Here is a 17662-nt window from a genome sequence, read left to right as displayed (position 1 = left end):
AAGGCCATTCGAAAACCTTAATTCTAGCCTGATTTAGCCATTCCATTACCACTTTTGATGTGTGTTTGGGATCATTGTCCTGTTGGAACACCCAACTACGCCCAAGACCCAATCTTTGGGCTGATGACGTTAGGTTATCTTGAAGAATTTGAAGGTAATCCTCCTTCTTCATGATCCCATATACTCTCTGTAAAGCACCAGTTCCATTGGCAGCAAAACAGCCCCACAGCATAATACTACCACCACCATGCTTAACGTTAGGCTTGGTGTACTTGGGGTTAAAGGCCTCACCTTTTCTCCTCCAAGCATATTGCTGGGCATTGTGGCCAGACAGCTCGATTTTTGTTTCGTCTGACCACAGAACTTTCCTCCAGAAGGTCTTATCTTTGTCCATGTGATCAGCAGCAAACTTCAGTCGAGCCTTAAGGTGCCGCTTTTGGAGCAAGGGCTTCCTTCTTGCACGGCAGCCTCTCAGTCCATGGAGATGCAAAACATGCTTGACTGTGGACACTGACACCTGTGTTCCAGCAGCTTCTAATCCTTGGCAGATCTGCTTTTTGGTGATTCTCGGTTGAATCTTCCCCCTCCTGACCAAATTTTCTCTTAGCAGCAGGTGATAGCTTGCGTTTTCTTCCTGATCGTGGCAGTGACAAAACAGTGCCACTTACAAACAATTGTTTGCACTGTTGCTCTTGGGACCTGCAGCTGCTTTGAAATGGCTCCAAGTGACTTTCCTGACTTGTTCAAGTCAATGATTCGCTTTTTCAGATCCATGTATGTATATTTTTGACCCAGCAGATTTGATCACTTTTTCTGTTCACCCGTAATAAAGTCATAAAAGAACCAAACTTCATGAATGTTTTTTGTTACAAAGAAGTATCTGTTCCAATCACTCTATCGGAGAAAAATCAGAGTTGTAGAAATAACTGGAAACTCAAGAGAGCCATGACATTATGTTCTTCACAAGTGTATGTAAACTTTTGACCACAACTGTATCCGTATGCTGTGACCAGACCATAAATTTGTATAACAGTTTAAATCCTTAGCTAGTTTAGCATTGCTTGTCCTGCATTTCCAGATTATTCTAAAGTTTCACGCCATATGCAGACACAAAAAAACAAAAAAAAGGAGAATCAATTCAGACAATTTGCAGGATTTTCAATTGCAGGAGGGAAGCACTGCCGTTAGCGATGCTTTTATGAGCTACACATTTAACCCCACAAGATTGAAATCGGACAACCTCAACAGTGAACTTTCCCTTTTCCGAACAAGCGGGAGGTGTAGGAAGCTCCATCTGAACTAGTTTCCCCATCTCTTTCCTATGTACACAGTAGCCCCGAGAACTCAATGCAAAGGATTGTGGGAAAGGCAAAATGCCCTCTGGGAAAAGTAGAACATAGAAAACGCAGGGGGAGGAAAAATGGTGGAAAGGAAGGGGAAAAGTTGAGAGTTAAAAATGCATAGACAGGATGCATATCCTGGCTGGTCTTTAGAAGCTATATCGATTCAAGGGTTTCTAAGCAAGGTATACTTGTTACAGGATATGGTTTTAAATTAAAAAAAAAAAAAAAAAAAAAAAAAAACGTATAGATTTCCCATTTTCTTTATTACCCAGAAGAAGAAAGATGAGTGGGTGAGTCGTCAGGTCATTTCTGGGGAAGGAGTTTGGCATGACTCTCCTTGCTAAATGTCATCTTAATGGTTCTTCGGTGAATAATTTTGTCATTGTCACCATATTGTTGCTTTTTTTAATCTCATATGAGTTCAAAGGAGCGTGTCTTTTCCAAAATTTCCGGGTTCGCGGTGAGTCAGCAACCAGCACACTTTTGCTCAATAGACGATGTTTATTGATTAGAAAATGCAGAATAAATGAGATTTATTGATTACAATCCCACAAGAGCAAGTAACAAGTATCAAAACAAGTAGTAACGATGACGTTAGATCTAGTTTGTCAATCCCAGAATCCCCGTTACAGCACAACAAAATGTTCCTTAACAATGATAATCGCTTACCGTTGACAAATGAGCGGGGAGCCAACGCTCCGGCAAAGCGGCAAAGGAACAAAGCCAAGCGACCTGTACGTAATCCTCTGGCAGACTTGGGGGGAGGGGGGGGGGGTTGGGGAGTCCCCCGACTCTTATAGGCACGTCTGATGCGGGGACGCGGGTGGCCACTCCTCGCCCCCACGAAAACGCACCACCTGAACTCGTGAGACTAAGGGTATGAGATTCCCCCCCAGTTGAGGCTCCGAGCGGTTAAAGTAGAATGTTTATTTAAAGTTATCTCGTGAGATTCCCTCCTAACTATGGAACCCAAGCGCGTAAAAAACAATACTATGGTCACAGAGGCAATCATACATCACAAAGGCATAATGTGCTAATGTTAAGGCATCACATAATATTTTCTCCCATCAGCGTGGGAGGGTACACAAATACAAAAATACTACCTAAAACCAGAAATCACCGAGACTTAAGTCAAGCAAGATTGAGAACCAACAAGACGGAGATCAAGACTGAGATGTGACTAAGGCTAGGTTCATATCACAGGTCTTAATGCACAATTCCTTTTTTTTTTTTTTAAACCTGTCCTGTTTAGCTGTTTGACACGGAGAATGGAAGTCTAATTGCCCGGATAGTCTGAACAGTTTTAATGTTTCACATTGAGAGTCTGACATACTCCCATTGTGATCATTCAACATACCTCGTTTATTATGACAAAGCAGCGAACAGGAAGGGGTTATGGGGGAACAGAAGAAAAGAAACACAATAAAAGAAAGAAAAGAAACACAAACCACAACAAGAAATACATTGAACATCTAGACCAACTACTAATATGTTGGTGCTATTGTCAGCTAGATGTATTTCAGGTTGACACCATGTGGGGGGCCTGTTGACCAGGGTAAGAGGTGGACGGGGGTGGGGGAGTCTATAAGCTAAATGATTGAAAGGGGTAGAGTTTACACAAATCAGCTCTGTGAACTAGAACCCAGTAATCGTGTGAATCTCTTTTGAGTGTAAGACCGTTGGCGACCAACCTTATGCCACCCCATCGCCAATCCCGGCACCGGGACCCCCCACCCGAGCGCGCCCTATCACATCCAGCAGCACGCGAGCCCCACCAGGTGCGCGACAGCCACGCAGACGAGCGGAGACGCCATGCGGGCGCAGCCCCCAACCGGCACGGCACGCCACGGGACTCCCAGCGGCCCACCAAGTCCAGGGCAGGGCAGGGTCCACTGCCGGTGCAGGCAACACCCAGCCGATACACCGGCGCCCAGCCAGCGACCCGCAATGGAGCACAGGGTGGATATCCAGTCAGAGAAGAGAGGGGAAGGCGGAGGCAAGAGAACGCCGGGGAACCGCCACGGGCGACGCGAGATCGGAGCCCCGACCCCCCCTCACTCCCGCGGCCGGCAGCCCAGGCAGAGGGGAGACCACGCCCCAGGAGCCACGCCATAGGGAAAAAGTGTGGGACCCACCTACCACCCTATTACTGTGGCTGCCAGGTTCCCGGCTGGCAGCCATCACCCAGCACTGTGATGGGATTGTGAGGGGAGGGTAGTGCAATGTATGCATTAAAATAGGAGAGCTTGGCTTGGGGCGGTGGGACCACAGCATGGAATTTCTACCCAGTTATGTCAGTCAGTCAGTTGTGTTAATGCACAATTCCGAGTTTTTGTCAGTTCTGTTTTTTGGCGTGCCCGTTCAGACTGCCTTTGTCCATAGAGCCCATTCAAGTATCACATGCGCACTAATTCGCAGTCCGAGATGCACTGTGCAAACTGAGCTGCATGCGCAGGAGCATCAAAACAAATGCTAGCTGAACGTCATTCCATCCATTCCCCTTCCCCATTTTATTTTGTTATGACTGTTGTCAAGCCTACTTCTTCCCTAAAAGCCACGTTCAAGCTAGATAATGCTAATGCACAGCTCCATTGCTAACTTAGTGCCCTGTCTCTCTCGCTCTTTGCTGGTGTAAATGATGCATGAATTCCGATTTGGGGGACTTGACAGTTCAGGCCGCAACCACATTCTGGAAAAATGTGGCCAAAGTCGGATTTTAACCACATACAAAAGTGGCCCAGATCGAATTTTAAATAATCCAATTTCATACGACCTGTCCCATTCAGACCGCCATGTTAATGGCTGACTCGAGTCGGAAAAATACGAAACAATCGGATTTGTGCCTCAAGATCTGTGGTATGAACCTAGCCTTAGAGTGAATATTATTCAGTGTCAAGTCCATAACCAGACCAAGACTTCAAATCTGACCTGTATTTGCGAAAGACCAAGCATAAACAGCAAAAGCAAAACAATACCTGCTAATAGGGAAAATCAACTAGATAAAGTGAAGTTAACTAACATTTTGATTTGTCAGTTCCTGTACACGAGAGCCACAGAACGATCATCTCGTCTGAGTATGAGAGGGAACGAGGAGCTGAAGGTATTGTAAGCGCCCCTAGCCATAGTAGAAAGTAGAAACCCTTCCCTTTTAATCTTAGACCTCTACTAGACTCTGTGTCCGAACTGTTTTAGTCACTCACAGAAAACATGAGACTTATAGCCAAGTAGTTACTGTCCCATCTCCCCAAGAGGACCATGGCAAGGCTCTGCAACAACCAGTTGAAAATGAAGGTATGACTTTTCTAAGTAGTGTAGGGGTTGACTGTAGCAGCCTTGTATCCTAGAAATTAGAATTCACATTAGAATAATTTCCTCCATGAGGTTCAAATAGAGAACCTTCGCTTGTGAATGGCATTTCAGTGTCTCACGCATTTGAGGAACATGAGATTCAAGGCCACATTGGCACTTTCTCATATGAACACAAGGAAGACAAACATAGAAGAGTTTCCGTTCCTCATGAAAATCATCGCCTTGAGACAACCACGTCAAGCATGGAGCATGAGAAGGAGAGACGAGCTAAAGGTATACCCGTCCTAAGTAGAAGCCCTGTCCTTCAACCTGAAACTGAATCCTCACTATTTTCAGTGTTGCTTACTCATATGCTTGAGGAACATGAGACAAACATCAACAAAGGCGATTTTTCCTCTCACCATGATGACCGCAGAGAGACTGCAAGTGAAATGCAATTTGAAAGTGAAGGTATGACTTTTCAAGGTAGCCTAGTGATGACTGTGTCGGCCTTTCAATGAGAATGCAGATGAGAATCAGTTCAGTTCCTAAATGAGATGAGCTGTATCCTCATTTTTGCTTGTCCATGGCATTTCAGTACCTCATGCACATGAGGAGCATGTGCCTCACAGCCACAGAGGCAAGTCATTATCTGAGCAAGAAGAACATCGAAAGGTTTCCCCTCCTTATGAGAATCATGGCCATGAGTTGACAACCCCATCTGACCATGAGTTGGAAAAAAGAACTCAAGGTATTGCCATCCATAGGCAGTGCAGCACTGTAGAGAGCTATGATTTAATCCAAATATCCACTGGTTGTAGTGCTTGTTTCTCATTTGCTTGAGAAACATGAGACTCATGACTACAAAGACATTTTTTCATCTCATCACGTGGGCCATGGAGAAGCTCTGAATGAAAGACAATTTGAAAATAAAGGTAAGACTATTTGAAGTTGTGTCATTGCAACTGTAGAAGCCTCTTCTTATAGAGATGAGAATGTACATGAGAATCAGTTGTTCAAATGAGCTACGAATATTGTTACTGTGATGGCAAGTCTCCCAGATGCTTGAGGAACATGACACTAATGGCCACGAAGTAACTTTCATATCGAAGCATGAGAAAAATGAAGAAGAGAAAGCAAGACAAGCTGAAAATAAAGGTATCACATTAGAGTAGTGGTAGTTTGTTGAGTTGTTTTGTTCTCAAAGACAGGTTTTTAACTTTCCATAAGCATGAAGAACACAACAAGTGTTTTTTGTTGAGGACAGTGATCTGAGTCTTGCAACCTTGTTTTCCTTTTACTGTAATGGCAGCTTTTTACAAGCCTGAGAGACATGGGCATGGCACTCATGGCCACGGGACTTTTATATCCGAACATGAGAATGGAAGACATGAGGAAGACAGTCAATTGAGAGGTATTGAATGGTCCTGTCGTAGTTAGAACTGTAATATTTTGAAAAATAGGAACATACACTGTTGGTTGTCCCTCAGTTTCCCACAGGTCTGAAAGACATGGGCATCAGACTCATGGAGATAGAACTTTCTCATCTGAGCATGAGAATGACATAGCAGGTGAGGAAGAAGAAAGTCAAATAAGATGCACGTTTTTATAGTCTGGGATGAAGGGAACTTCCCTAATTATTTTGGTTGTGACAGTTTCCCATGGGTTTGAGGGACATGGACATGAGAACCTTGGCTACAATTTTGATTTGTCATCGGCGCATGAGGATGGGAAACATGGTAGGCAAGAAAACAGCCAAATGAGAGGTTTATCCAGCAGTAACAATTTGTAACTTGGACTCTTGTTTTACCCATCCATCATAAAGTTTTTCACAAGTCTGAAGGACATGGACATGAGACTCATGGACATGACAGCTCTTTCTTATCTAAGCATGAGAATGGCAGAAATTGTGAGGATGAAACATTTTATGAAGTAGAGAATTAACGAGTACCACACATTCATTTTCAAAGAAGGAAACCTGAATTTGTGTTTTTGTTTTTTTCTTGTCTGCCACATACAGTAGTTTCACATAGATCTGAAGGACATGGACATGAGAGAATGGCAGAAAATGGTGAGGAGGAAGCTTATTTTTGTAGAGTAGAGAACGAGCGTGCACCACACATTCATTTTTAAAGAAGGAAACTTAAAACTGGGGGTTTTTTCCCCTTGTCTGTCGCATACTGTAGTTTTGCATATGTTTGCAGGACAAGGCCATGAGAGTCACGGACAAAGTACTTTGTCATCTGTGCATGAGAATTACTGGGAAGGTGAGGAATAAATAAAGCAGAATTAAATCTGAACAATTGTTTAAATTCCATTTGAAATTCGCCTCACTGTATTGTTTTATTCATGGCAGTCACACACAACTCAGAAGGACAAAAGACTCATGGGCATGATGGTCATTTCTCATCTAACCATGAGAATGGGGGGCATGGTGAGGAAAAAGACTATCAAAATTTATGATAAGTATCATCTCATAGTCTAGTGAGAGAGAGAAAAAGTTTAGTGATATCAAACTCGTACATCTCTGGTGCTTTTCCATAGAAGTTCCCCGTAACTCTGAGGGAGAAGGACATGAAATGAATAGCCACAACCATTTCTCATCTTGGCATGAGAGTATGAGAAATGGTGAGGAAATAGACTTCCAAAATAAATAAGTATTATTATCATCATGTCTTATTGGGATCAAATTTTGCACACCTCGTGTGCTTTTCCATAGGAGTTCTCCACAGTTATGAGGGACATGGTCATGGTACTGATGACAACAATAGTCATTTCTCAGTTGAGCATGACAATGTCAGACAAGGTGAGAGAAAAATGACAAAAAGGTTGTTGTTGTTTTTTAAAGTCCACTCAATTTTCAAACTTCTACATAGACGCTCTCCACAACTCTGGGGGACACGGTCATGATACTCACAGCCACCATGGTCATTTCTCATCTGAGAATGAGAATTCCAGACATGATGAAAACCATCAAAATAAAATGAGAGGTATCATCTCAGAGTCTGCCATTAATCAAATATTCTGACTAACACTTTTGTCTTGCTTTTTCATGACATCCCCACAAACCTGAAGGGCATGAGACTCACGAGCACAATACTCACTTCTCATCTGAGCATGAGAATGGCAGACATGATTATGAAGAAGACCGCCAAATGAGAGGTATCAGAAAAAGAAGGCATTCATTTTCAATGTAGCTTCACTGTAGTCTCCTACACTCGCAGTAGAGCAGTGCTTTTTAATTATTTTCTATTGCACAATTCTATTGCGTATCAATACATTATGAAGTCTATGGCCCCAATATTTGAGAAGCACTGGTTTATACTAACATTTACCGCAAAATTCCTCCAAGACACGCCAATATCCATTAGGTGGCGAGGGAGGAGGCAGGCAACCCTGACACTTTTGTACAAGATCCCTGGACTGTCTGTTTACTCGTGACAGAACAATGACTCGCTAGCTATGTTTGACATAGCGCGGTCTGAAAAAGTGGGCCTTGCAAAAGAGGAAAAAATCCATTGCACTGGCAGCTACAGATATCGACAAGAATAGGGGGTTTGTTGTTGTTGAGGCTTGTTCGTTTTTTGTCTGTTTAGATTTTCGGTCATATGGGTCGAGCTAATCTTGGAGGATAAATCAAATCAATGGATGTATTCTAGAGTTCTGTGCGGAGTAGTTTCAATTTATATCTGTTTTTGTTGAACATCTTTGGTTGAGCAACATCGATTTCAACTGGAAGGGATAGCAGTATATAACCACACAGTATTTGTGGCAGTGATTGAGTTAAGTTGTTTGACACTCCTAGTAGAAAACATGAAACTAATTGCATTACATTTGTAAAAATGTGGTGTAAGCATACATCTATCTAGATCAACATTTCAACTGATTCGACTAAGTTGATATTGCTTTAGGTTAATGTTACTCATTGTTAGATTTGAAGCTAGGTTTATGTACACCTAGCTTGGCTAAAAAGAACACGCAGGAATCAATGTAGCTTTTGTGGAGCTTGGTAGCTGCTGCCCCAGTTGCCGTGATAGCAACCCTCTTTATTCAGGGGATGGGATAGGATGGAAGGGACAGGAAAACAACATAGAACATAGAATAGAATATATAGACTACAGGGGGTTCCATGGCCCAGGACAAAGGAAAGGCTGACTAGACAGAAGTTATGCTATCTAGTGACGTATAAGGAAAGCATAAATTGTTAACTGTATGCACAACAATTCCAACACTCATCATTTTAAATGAATGAATACATTTTTGAAAGCATAATATTGTCTAAAATCGATTTTATGGCCTTGAATTAAATCCGTAGACTAACCATGACTAACATCGGCAAATATAATGCATTAACCAATGCATTAACTAATGCATTTACTCATGTTAATTAATATATTAATTAGGGCTGTCAAACGATTAAAATTTTTAATCGAGTTATTTACAGCTTAAAAATTAATTTATCGTAATTAATCGCAATTCAAACCATCTATAAAATATGCCATATTTTTCTGTAAATTATTGTTGGAATGGAAAGATAAGACACAAGACAGATATATACTGTACATTCAACATACGGTACATAAGTACTGTATTTGTTTATTATAACATTAAATCAACAAGATGGCATTAACATCATCAGCATTCTCTTAAAGCGATCCATGGATAGAAAGACTTGTAGTTCTTAAAAGATAAATGTTAGTACAAGTTATAGAAATGTTATATTAAAACCCCTCTTAATGGTTTTGTTTTATTAAAATTTGTAAAATTTTCAATCAAAAAATAAACTAGTAGCTCGCCATTGTTGATGTCAATAATTACGTACACAATGCTCATGGGTGCTGAAGCCTATAAAATCAGTCGCAACCAAGCACCAGCAGAGGGATCTTTCCATTCCAACATTAATTTACAGAAAAATATGGCATATTTTATAGATGGTTTAAATTGCGATTAATTTGATTAATTACGATTATTTAATTTTTAAGCTGTGATTAACTCGATTAAAATTTTTAATCGTTTGACACCCCTAATTTTAACGTGATTAATTTTTAAAAAATTAATTACCGCCCGTTAACGTGATATTTTGACAGCCCTAATATTAATAAATGTTAGATAAGCAATTATATTAATTATTGTAACTTTACTTAAACATTAGTTGTGCCTCTTTCCCACTGAAACTAGTGGGTCAACGCGCGTTCTTTCCAAGCCGATGCAACCCACTAGTAATTGGCATTAGGCACCTTTCCCATTGACAAAAAAAAGCCGTGTCTTTTTTTTTTCACCCGTCTAACCCCCCACCCCTCCTCAGCCGTGCGTAAGGTTACATGACGTCACTACTCTAAGATGCGCGTCGACAAGTGCAACCAAATTCATTCAGTTCAAGGAAGTAAACAATGCAGAGCAACATGGAAGCCTCCTTTCTCCACGGATGGAAAGGAGCTGGCAGGTCTCATCATCTTTCCAATGCTGGGACATGTTGTTCAATGTGGTGTGCTACTGGCTCCTTCTTCTTCTACTAGCTTTGTTGTGAGCATCGACGTAACTACGGTTGTGGGGCGTGTTAAATGGGAGGAGACTGGCACGTTGTTATGACGCATCACGTAAGAGCCTACGTCACCACGTAGATTAGGGTGTTGACTGTTGACCCGGGGTTTTGCTTTCACACTGCATGACGATCAGAGCCGAGGTGATTTTAATGCGGGTCGCTTGGCGGGTTGACACGGGTTGAGGCGGGTCGCTGCACCTTTCCCACTGCCACCAAAAGCCGATTGTTAGTGGGTTGACATGGGTTTTTTGGCCAGTGGGAAAGGGGTATTATTGTCTTAAAATGCATTAACTCATGTTAATTGTTAGATAAGGGATTAAATGAATTATTGTCATGTTACTAAAACATGAGTTATTGTCTAGAAATGCATTAACTAATGATAATTAAGGGACCTTTATTGTAAAGTGTTTCCCATCAGTCTAAAGAATGATTAGATATTGTTTCATATCGTCTTAAGATTGGTTATTTACAACACTAATGTGTATTCAAATCTTAGCTTAAGGCTAACCTTATGGAAAAACGTCATAGATCAGCAAATTAATGGCATTCCGATGACAGTGTTATTACCCACAAGCAAAATTTTGCTCAGCACGTGCCAGAAAACATAATTTTCTGAAACTTCTTATCGAAGAACACCTAATAGTAGCGTGGCTTACTGAGGGGTTAATTGTAATGGCGTAAGTGTTCAAGAGTATTTGGATAACTTTTTCTGATTAATACTGATGTATAATACAAATTGACTCAAAAAAAAAAAAAAAACTGAGGGCATGAAATTCTGAATTCGGAATTCCTTAAACTGTAAAAACTGAAAAATAAATTTTAAAACAATCACCAGGTTATGAACGATGGATTTTGAGTTGTAGTACAAAAAAACCCATAGCAGCAAGATTTTTCTACTTCAAATTATTTATTGCTTTTTTTAAATGTGTCAATGACAACGGCGGTTCTTTTCAGCCTTCCAGAATTTTAAGGAACACTCCCAGGAGATACACAATCACAAATCAACAAGTTCTCCTGACAAGGAGCCGCGCCAACAAGGAAAGCTCGAGAGGAAAGGTATCTCAATGTAGTTGCGTCGATTCAAATAGCTGTATGAATTGCTGGAATTGGAACGTAAACGTGTAGGAGAAGGATTTGCATCGAGAAAAACAAAAAAGGACTTGTCATAAATTATTAGACTTTCCCGTCTTGCCAATCTGTTCCAGTAAAACAGCCTGAGCTCGTGTGCTCCACGTCAATAGCAATTGATTTGCGAGTTGTTGTTCCTTTGTAGCGCACCACGCCGAGAGGGAAGGAGGGGGTCATGAAATGCCGGACTCCTCCGGGAAGGACGAAGACAGAGAGGAGGAAGAGAGGAGAGAGAAAAAGCGGAAAGGTAGAACTCAAATAGGTGGAGAATTACCATTTGCAAGGGAATTTAGAAACATCATGAGGGTTGTAGGTTAATGATGGTGGTGCCTCGAGTTACGTGTGGGACAGATTCATACCCCCCCCTCCCTGAATTCCAATTATAGCAGCTAATAAAAGGAAAACAGTAGAAAATATATGTTCAGGCTATTTTGACTGGGAGGCCTAAAAAATTGTTTGTACGCATAGCACCGTCAATGGCAGAGGCAATCACTACAGCAGATCAATCTTTACAATTCATCAAGTAATTGCAAAATTTGATAGATTATTCTAATAACTTTGTATTTTAATGGTTAATGATTATATAATCCATTTTGGCATCAAATATTGATCGATTAATTGCAACATTTGATTGAGTGATAACTTTTTTTTAATGTAATTCATTGATCAAATATTATATTTTCGGATCATTTACGGTGACAGAAATCCAGTTTGGAGTCAAAATGGATTTGAAAGTGAAACAATCAATACGGGAGATTAATCCACGATTCAATGATTAATCATTAAAGTATTTGATGAATTTATCTGTTATTTTTATCCTTTCGGGAGATTTATCTGTACGATTCATCACGAAAATATATATTTTAATCTATGTTTTTAGTTTTAATGATAAATAATCATGTTTCAGTGCCCTTGACGGCAAGACATCCAGTCCATTTGAGTCAAAATGTAGATACGTAGATGTTAGATATGTAGAAATATAGATACGTAGATAGATAGGTAGATACGTAGGTAGATACGTAGATACATACGTACAGTAGATAGATATGTAGATACATAGGTAGATACGTAACTACGTAGGTATATACGTAGACGTAGGGATATACGTATATGCGTAGATATATATGTATATATGTAGGTATATATGTAAATAGATACATAGATAGATCCGTAGATAGATAGATGCGTAAATAGGTTGATAGATACGTAGATACATAGATACGTAGATATGGAGGTATATACATTGATACATAGGTATATACGTTGATCGATACGTAGAGACGTAGAAAATGCATAGATAGATAGAGTTGTAAATACGTAGATAGAAATATAGATAGATACGTAAATATATAGCTAGAAATGTAGATACATTCGTACAGTAGATAGATATGTAGATACATAGATAAATACGTAAATACGTAGGTAGATACGTAGATTTGTAGGTAGATACTGTACGTAGGTAGATACATAGGTAGATATATAGATACAGAGGTAGATACGTAAATATGTACATACATAAGTAGATACGTACGTAGATAGATACGTAGATACATAGGTAGATACGTAGAGAGATACGTAGATACATAGGTATATACGTAGCGAGATACGTAGATAGACACGTAGATACATAGGTAGATACATAGATAGGCACGTACAAACATCGGTGGACACATAGATACGCCTGTAGATACATAGGTGGATACATAGATAGACACAAAGATACCGGGATGGATGGATGGATGGATGGATGGATGGATGGATGGATGGATGGATGGATGGATGGATGGATGGATGGATGGATGGATGGATGGATGGATGGATGGATGGATGGATGGATGGATGGATGGATGGATGCATGCTAGGGACTAAATGAGACGAGGCACGAGCGGCGTAAAGTCAAAATGTCTTCGGTCGAGGACATCGTAACACATGGCCTTTGTATACTGTAAATAGAATTGACCTGATTAAACTAAAATGAAGCATTTTCAGAGAAATAAAAATGAACATACCCGCCCTGAAAAGGAATACAAACTCACCAAATTTGCAAAACCAAAGTTAAAATTGAACTGAAAAGCAACTCCAACCTCAAACTATTTTAACCTGAATCCCCTAACTCCTCAAGGACTCCTGAACCTCTTGATGTTAGGCCAGCCCGGGTCCCGACATTTGTTTGGAATCATATACGATCATTTCAAAGGTAAGAAAACAGCGGTGGGACATCCGCTACACAGCGGGAGTTTGGCGTAAAGGTGTGTGTGTGATTTAGCTAGCCTTTCATCGTACTTAGATGAACTAGCAGTACTCCGATAAAGCAAAAAAACACAACTGTGGAAGAATTCCTTTCATTGCATGTTTTTTTTCCATCTTCTATCCTCTCCATGCATCTGAGCCTCCCTTGTGGTTATGTTTGCTTTCCATGCATGATCAAGGTAAGTGTTGGCCAATTTGTACACTTAATGCAAAACTCCGATTACATAAAAGATGCTTGTTAGCGGGTGAAAGAAAGTAGCTGGCGATTGATAAATAACAATAAAGCAACATCTTGACCGGTGGCGTTGATTCGGCCGAGCGGGTCGCGCTGCTGCTCCCCAGTCTGCGGCGTAATTGGCCATTTATATTTAATCAGGCACTTCCCCCCCAGCCCACCCCGCTTCGCTTCCCTCAGTGCTGAGAGAGGCACTTTACGGCACGGCGTTTGCCGACTTCCTTTAAACCTGCTCATTCATAATTCATGCCCAGTCGTCAACCCAACAATAATAAAATAATAATGCGACGGCTGATTAAACAGCTAAACCACCACTTTTTAATGCGCGTTTAAACGCGGATTTGCGTAAACATGCCTGGTAAATGAGTCTTGAAATTTAAATTTAAAAGATTAAAAAAACGGGAGATCGGTGCCTCAAAGCTAACTTGGGACGTTGTAAAAATCTTAACTCATTCACTGCCATTGCTGGTCGATAGCTGGCTAAAAACTATTTATGATATTTAATTTGAGACTAATTCCGAATTTTGACATTTCTTTTTGAAAAAAAAAAAAATGATGGATGCAAGTCAACACATGCATCTGCAGGTTCCATGAGAAAAACAAACAGGATTTAGCAAGGGTTATAGATATCTGAGCGCTTATTACACATATTCATTTTGACTTCTGTTTTTACAAATTTGAAAAAAAAAGTTTAATTAGGACCTAAATTTTCAAATTGTAGGATTCTCTGATAATTGTATTATATTATATTATATTATATTATATTATATTATATTATATTATATTATATTATATTATATTATATTATATTATATTTAGGGCTGTCAAACAATTAAAATTTTTACTCGAGTTGATCACAGCTTAGAAATTAATTAATCGTAATTAATCGCAATTCAAACCATCATAAAATATGCCATATTTTTCTGTAAATTATTGTTGGAATGGAAAGATAAGACACAAGACGGATATATACATTCAACATACTGTACATAAGTACTGTATTTGTTTATTATAAAATAAATCAACAAGATGGCATTAACATTATTAACATTCTGTTAAAGCGATCCATGGATAGAAAGACATGTAGTTCTTAAAAGATAAATGTTAGTACAAGTTATGGAAATTTTATATTAAAACCCCTCTTAATTTTTTTGTTTTAATAAAATTTGTAAAATTTTCTAACAAAAAATAAACTAGTAGCTCGCCATTGTTGATGTCAATAATTACACAATGCTCATGGTGCTGAAACCCATAAAATCAGTCGTACCCAAGCGCCAGCAGAGGGCGACAAAACACCAAAAAACACAAGTAACAAATGGACATGACACTGTGCTGTCATTTTAATCTGTTTGAGCGGGGCATGTGCGTTAAATGCGTCAAATATTTTTACGTGATTAATTTAAAAAATTAATTACCGCCCGTTAACGCGATAATTTTGACAGCCCTAGTTATATTATATATATATATATATATATTTGTTTGTTTGTTTTTTATTTTTTAATTATTATTTTTATTTTATTTACCGTACATTTGTTCGTGAAGAATCCAGCAAGGGTTATTTGATTGTGGCTTTCTGAAAAACAATACATTTTTACATTTAGGCACTCCTGCAATCGTCACACTTTTTTTTGTTAAAAACTGACCCCGGCCCCTCATCAGAGAAGGGAAAAGTTATGTGGCCCTCACAGGAAAAAGTTTGGGGACCCCTGGTGTAGGCGTTCAATGTATTTCTTGTTGTTGTGTTTTTCTTGTGTTTCTTTTCTTGTGTTCCCCCATAACCCCCTCCTGCTTTGTCTTAATAAACGAGGTATGTTGAATAATCACAAAGGGAGTATGTCTTACTCTGAATGTGAAACATTAAAACTGTTCAGACCAACCGGACACTTAGACTTCCATTTTCCGTGTCAAACAGCTGAACAGGACAGGTTTTAAAGAAAAAAAAAAGAATGGCCAATTCTTGTCTTTCCTGCGTAGCACATTTTTGTCAACCCTTGAGGGCCCATTTATTGGCCGGGGCCCCAATAAACTGCCTGTTTTGCTTGTCCCCTAGCACCGAAAGCTCTGCTATAAACCACCTTCAGTTCAACAAGATATCCATAAATTCAAGAGGAAACATGGATCATTTCCCTCCCATGGATCACCTAGGTCAATGACTCTTTAAGCTTCTCGTCAGCTACGAGGCTAATGACATTCCACTTCCCAAACACAATTAACACACCACGGCTGCACTGCACGTATGCAAACAAGTATCAGAGAACACAGGGCGGGCGCGTGAAGGTCCCAGCAGTAATCAGTGCAGCAGCCGAGCCGAGTCAGCGAACTGCGAGCGAGTGTCGTAACGCTGAGGGAGTGGTCCGTCTTTATCCAAGCAATATGGGGGCTTATAAAGCACTCCGAGGGCCAGCCGTCAGCTCGCGGACTTCCGAACTTGCGACATTTATCACTTGCCGCTCTCGAGGAACCTTATTAGAATGTTGCGCTCTTCTTGAGAAATGAACTTCAACTTCTTTGCTTTTATTCTTTTTGTTTAGACTGTGAATGCTACGGTCACTCCAACCGCTGCAGCTACCTCGAGTTCCTGAAAATTGTCACGTGCGTCAGCTGCAAGCACAACACCAGGGGCCAGAACTGCCAACACTGCAGACTGGGATACTTCCGCAACGCCTCTGCCGAGCTGGACGACGAGAGCGTCTGCATCGGTGCGTGCTTGTGTTATATGGCAGAATGTGGACACTTGACTCAAAAACTGGAAATTTAGATTTTGAGTGGTCGCATTTTTTTTCTCCTTCAAATTTGAGGAAAACTAAAGGGGCAGTATGTATGATTGGTGGCCAAAAATAGCTCCCCAGTTTTTCAAGTTACACTTACCATAATTTCTGGACTATAGACCCTACTCACCTACGTCACAAAATGGGCGTGTCGCTGTTTCCGGCCGCCATATTGTACCTATTTTTTAGACCTATTCTCATTGTTTTCAATTAGTCGAGCAAGTTATAGAGCAATTCATAGAAGCCCCGGTGTTATCTGACGCTGTAAACTCATTGGATGCGTTGCATAAACGGCGTTACGTGGAAAAGCTTCAGTTTATCCATTCGCCAGATCCGTATTTGATGCCTAAATCGATGTTTTTTGACCCGCTGCCTTCGCCGTCTCTGCCTGACCCTGATATTTACAACTATCTTGTCCACACAAAATCAGCCTATTCTCACGAAAGTTTGAAAAACTTTAAGAGCTTGGAGGCTTATAAATGCTACGTTGCTGGTTGGGTGAAACAGGTACTCGTACACGACAATTCGGCAGGAATCTTGTGCTCGGAAGGTGAGTTACGAAATTTTCAATTCAAAATCTTTTGTTCTTGCTAACATCCACTGTCAAGTCTAATGTATTTCATGTCATTTGTCAATGGAGCTAGGGCTTTTAATGTTTATATGGTTTAGCGATAGCACTCTCACTACATACATATATAATATGTAATAAATATGAAGTGCGATAGCACTACTGCAGATTGTCCCTAGTTGAATTTATTTTTTGGCTTTTGACCTCAATAGTGAAATTGTAAATTAATTGTATGACAACTGTCTGATTATCCCCTTATATATTTTCAGGTAGTTCATTCACAACGTCTGAGTGTATGTTGTCGGCGATTAGCCTAGCAACGATCTTAATTGTGGTTGTCAGCCCAAAACCCTCTAAATATATATTAAATGCATCTTACCAGATATAAAATGACTACTACATAATCTGTGGTAGTCGTTTGGAGCCCAGTTTTCTCGTCGAATTGCAGCAGTCAATCTCGGTCTCCTCTTCGGGTCTCTCGGAATACGGTAAAACTTCCAAGTCTCTCCGTCTATCTTCTCTGTTTTTGCAACCGACCGC

The 17662-nt window shown here is 40.3% G+C and overlaps 1 protein-coding gene across 8 annotated transcripts in view; it reads left to right on the top strand.

Moving 5' to 3' along the window:
• Window positions 1-17662, top strand: part of ntng2b (netrin g2b) — a 178187-nt gene that overhangs the window by 138825 nt on the left and 21700 nt on the right. Inside the window, exons 6-27 of one of the 8 annotated variants that reach the window (XM_057818226.1) lie at window positions 4378-4443; window positions 4536-4634; window positions 4764-4925; window positions 4989-5102; window positions 5230-5382; window positions 5453-5566; window positions 5685-5789; window positions 5944-6045; window positions 6122-6202; window positions 6287-6370; window positions 6457-6540; window positions 6652-6702; window positions 6818-6898; window positions 6988-7065; window positions 7176-7259; window positions 7351-7437; window positions 7508-7621; window positions 7707-7793; window positions 11128-11229; window positions 11447-11548; window positions 13424-13498; window positions 16318-16485. In XM_057818226.1, coding sequence (XP_057674209.1) covers window positions 4378-4443; window positions 4536-4634; window positions 4764-4925; window positions 4989-5102; window positions 5230-5382; window positions 5453-5566; window positions 5685-5789; window positions 5944-6045; window positions 6122-6202; window positions 6287-6370; window positions 6457-6540; window positions 6652-6702; window positions 6818-6898; window positions 6988-7065; window positions 7176-7259; window positions 7351-7437; window positions 7508-7621; window positions 7707-7793; window positions 11128-11229; window positions 11447-11548; window positions 13424-13498; window positions 16318-16485 — 2193 coding nt within the window. The other 7 variants (XR_009061050.1, XM_057818225.1, XM_057818223.1 and 4 more) reach the window with 7 other exon arrangements.

Source organism: Corythoichthys intestinalis, chromosome 17, assembly GCF_030265065.1.
Source record: "Corythoichthys intestinalis isolate RoL2023-P3 chromosome 17, ASM3026506v1, whole genome shotgun sequence".
NCBI classification, from domain to species: Eukaryota; Metazoa; Chordata; class Actinopteri; order Syngnathiformes; family Syngnathidae; genus Corythoichthys; species Corythoichthys intestinalis.
Note: the sequence above shows the minus strand (reverse complement) of the source record. Positions and strands in the feature narration are given on the sequence as shown.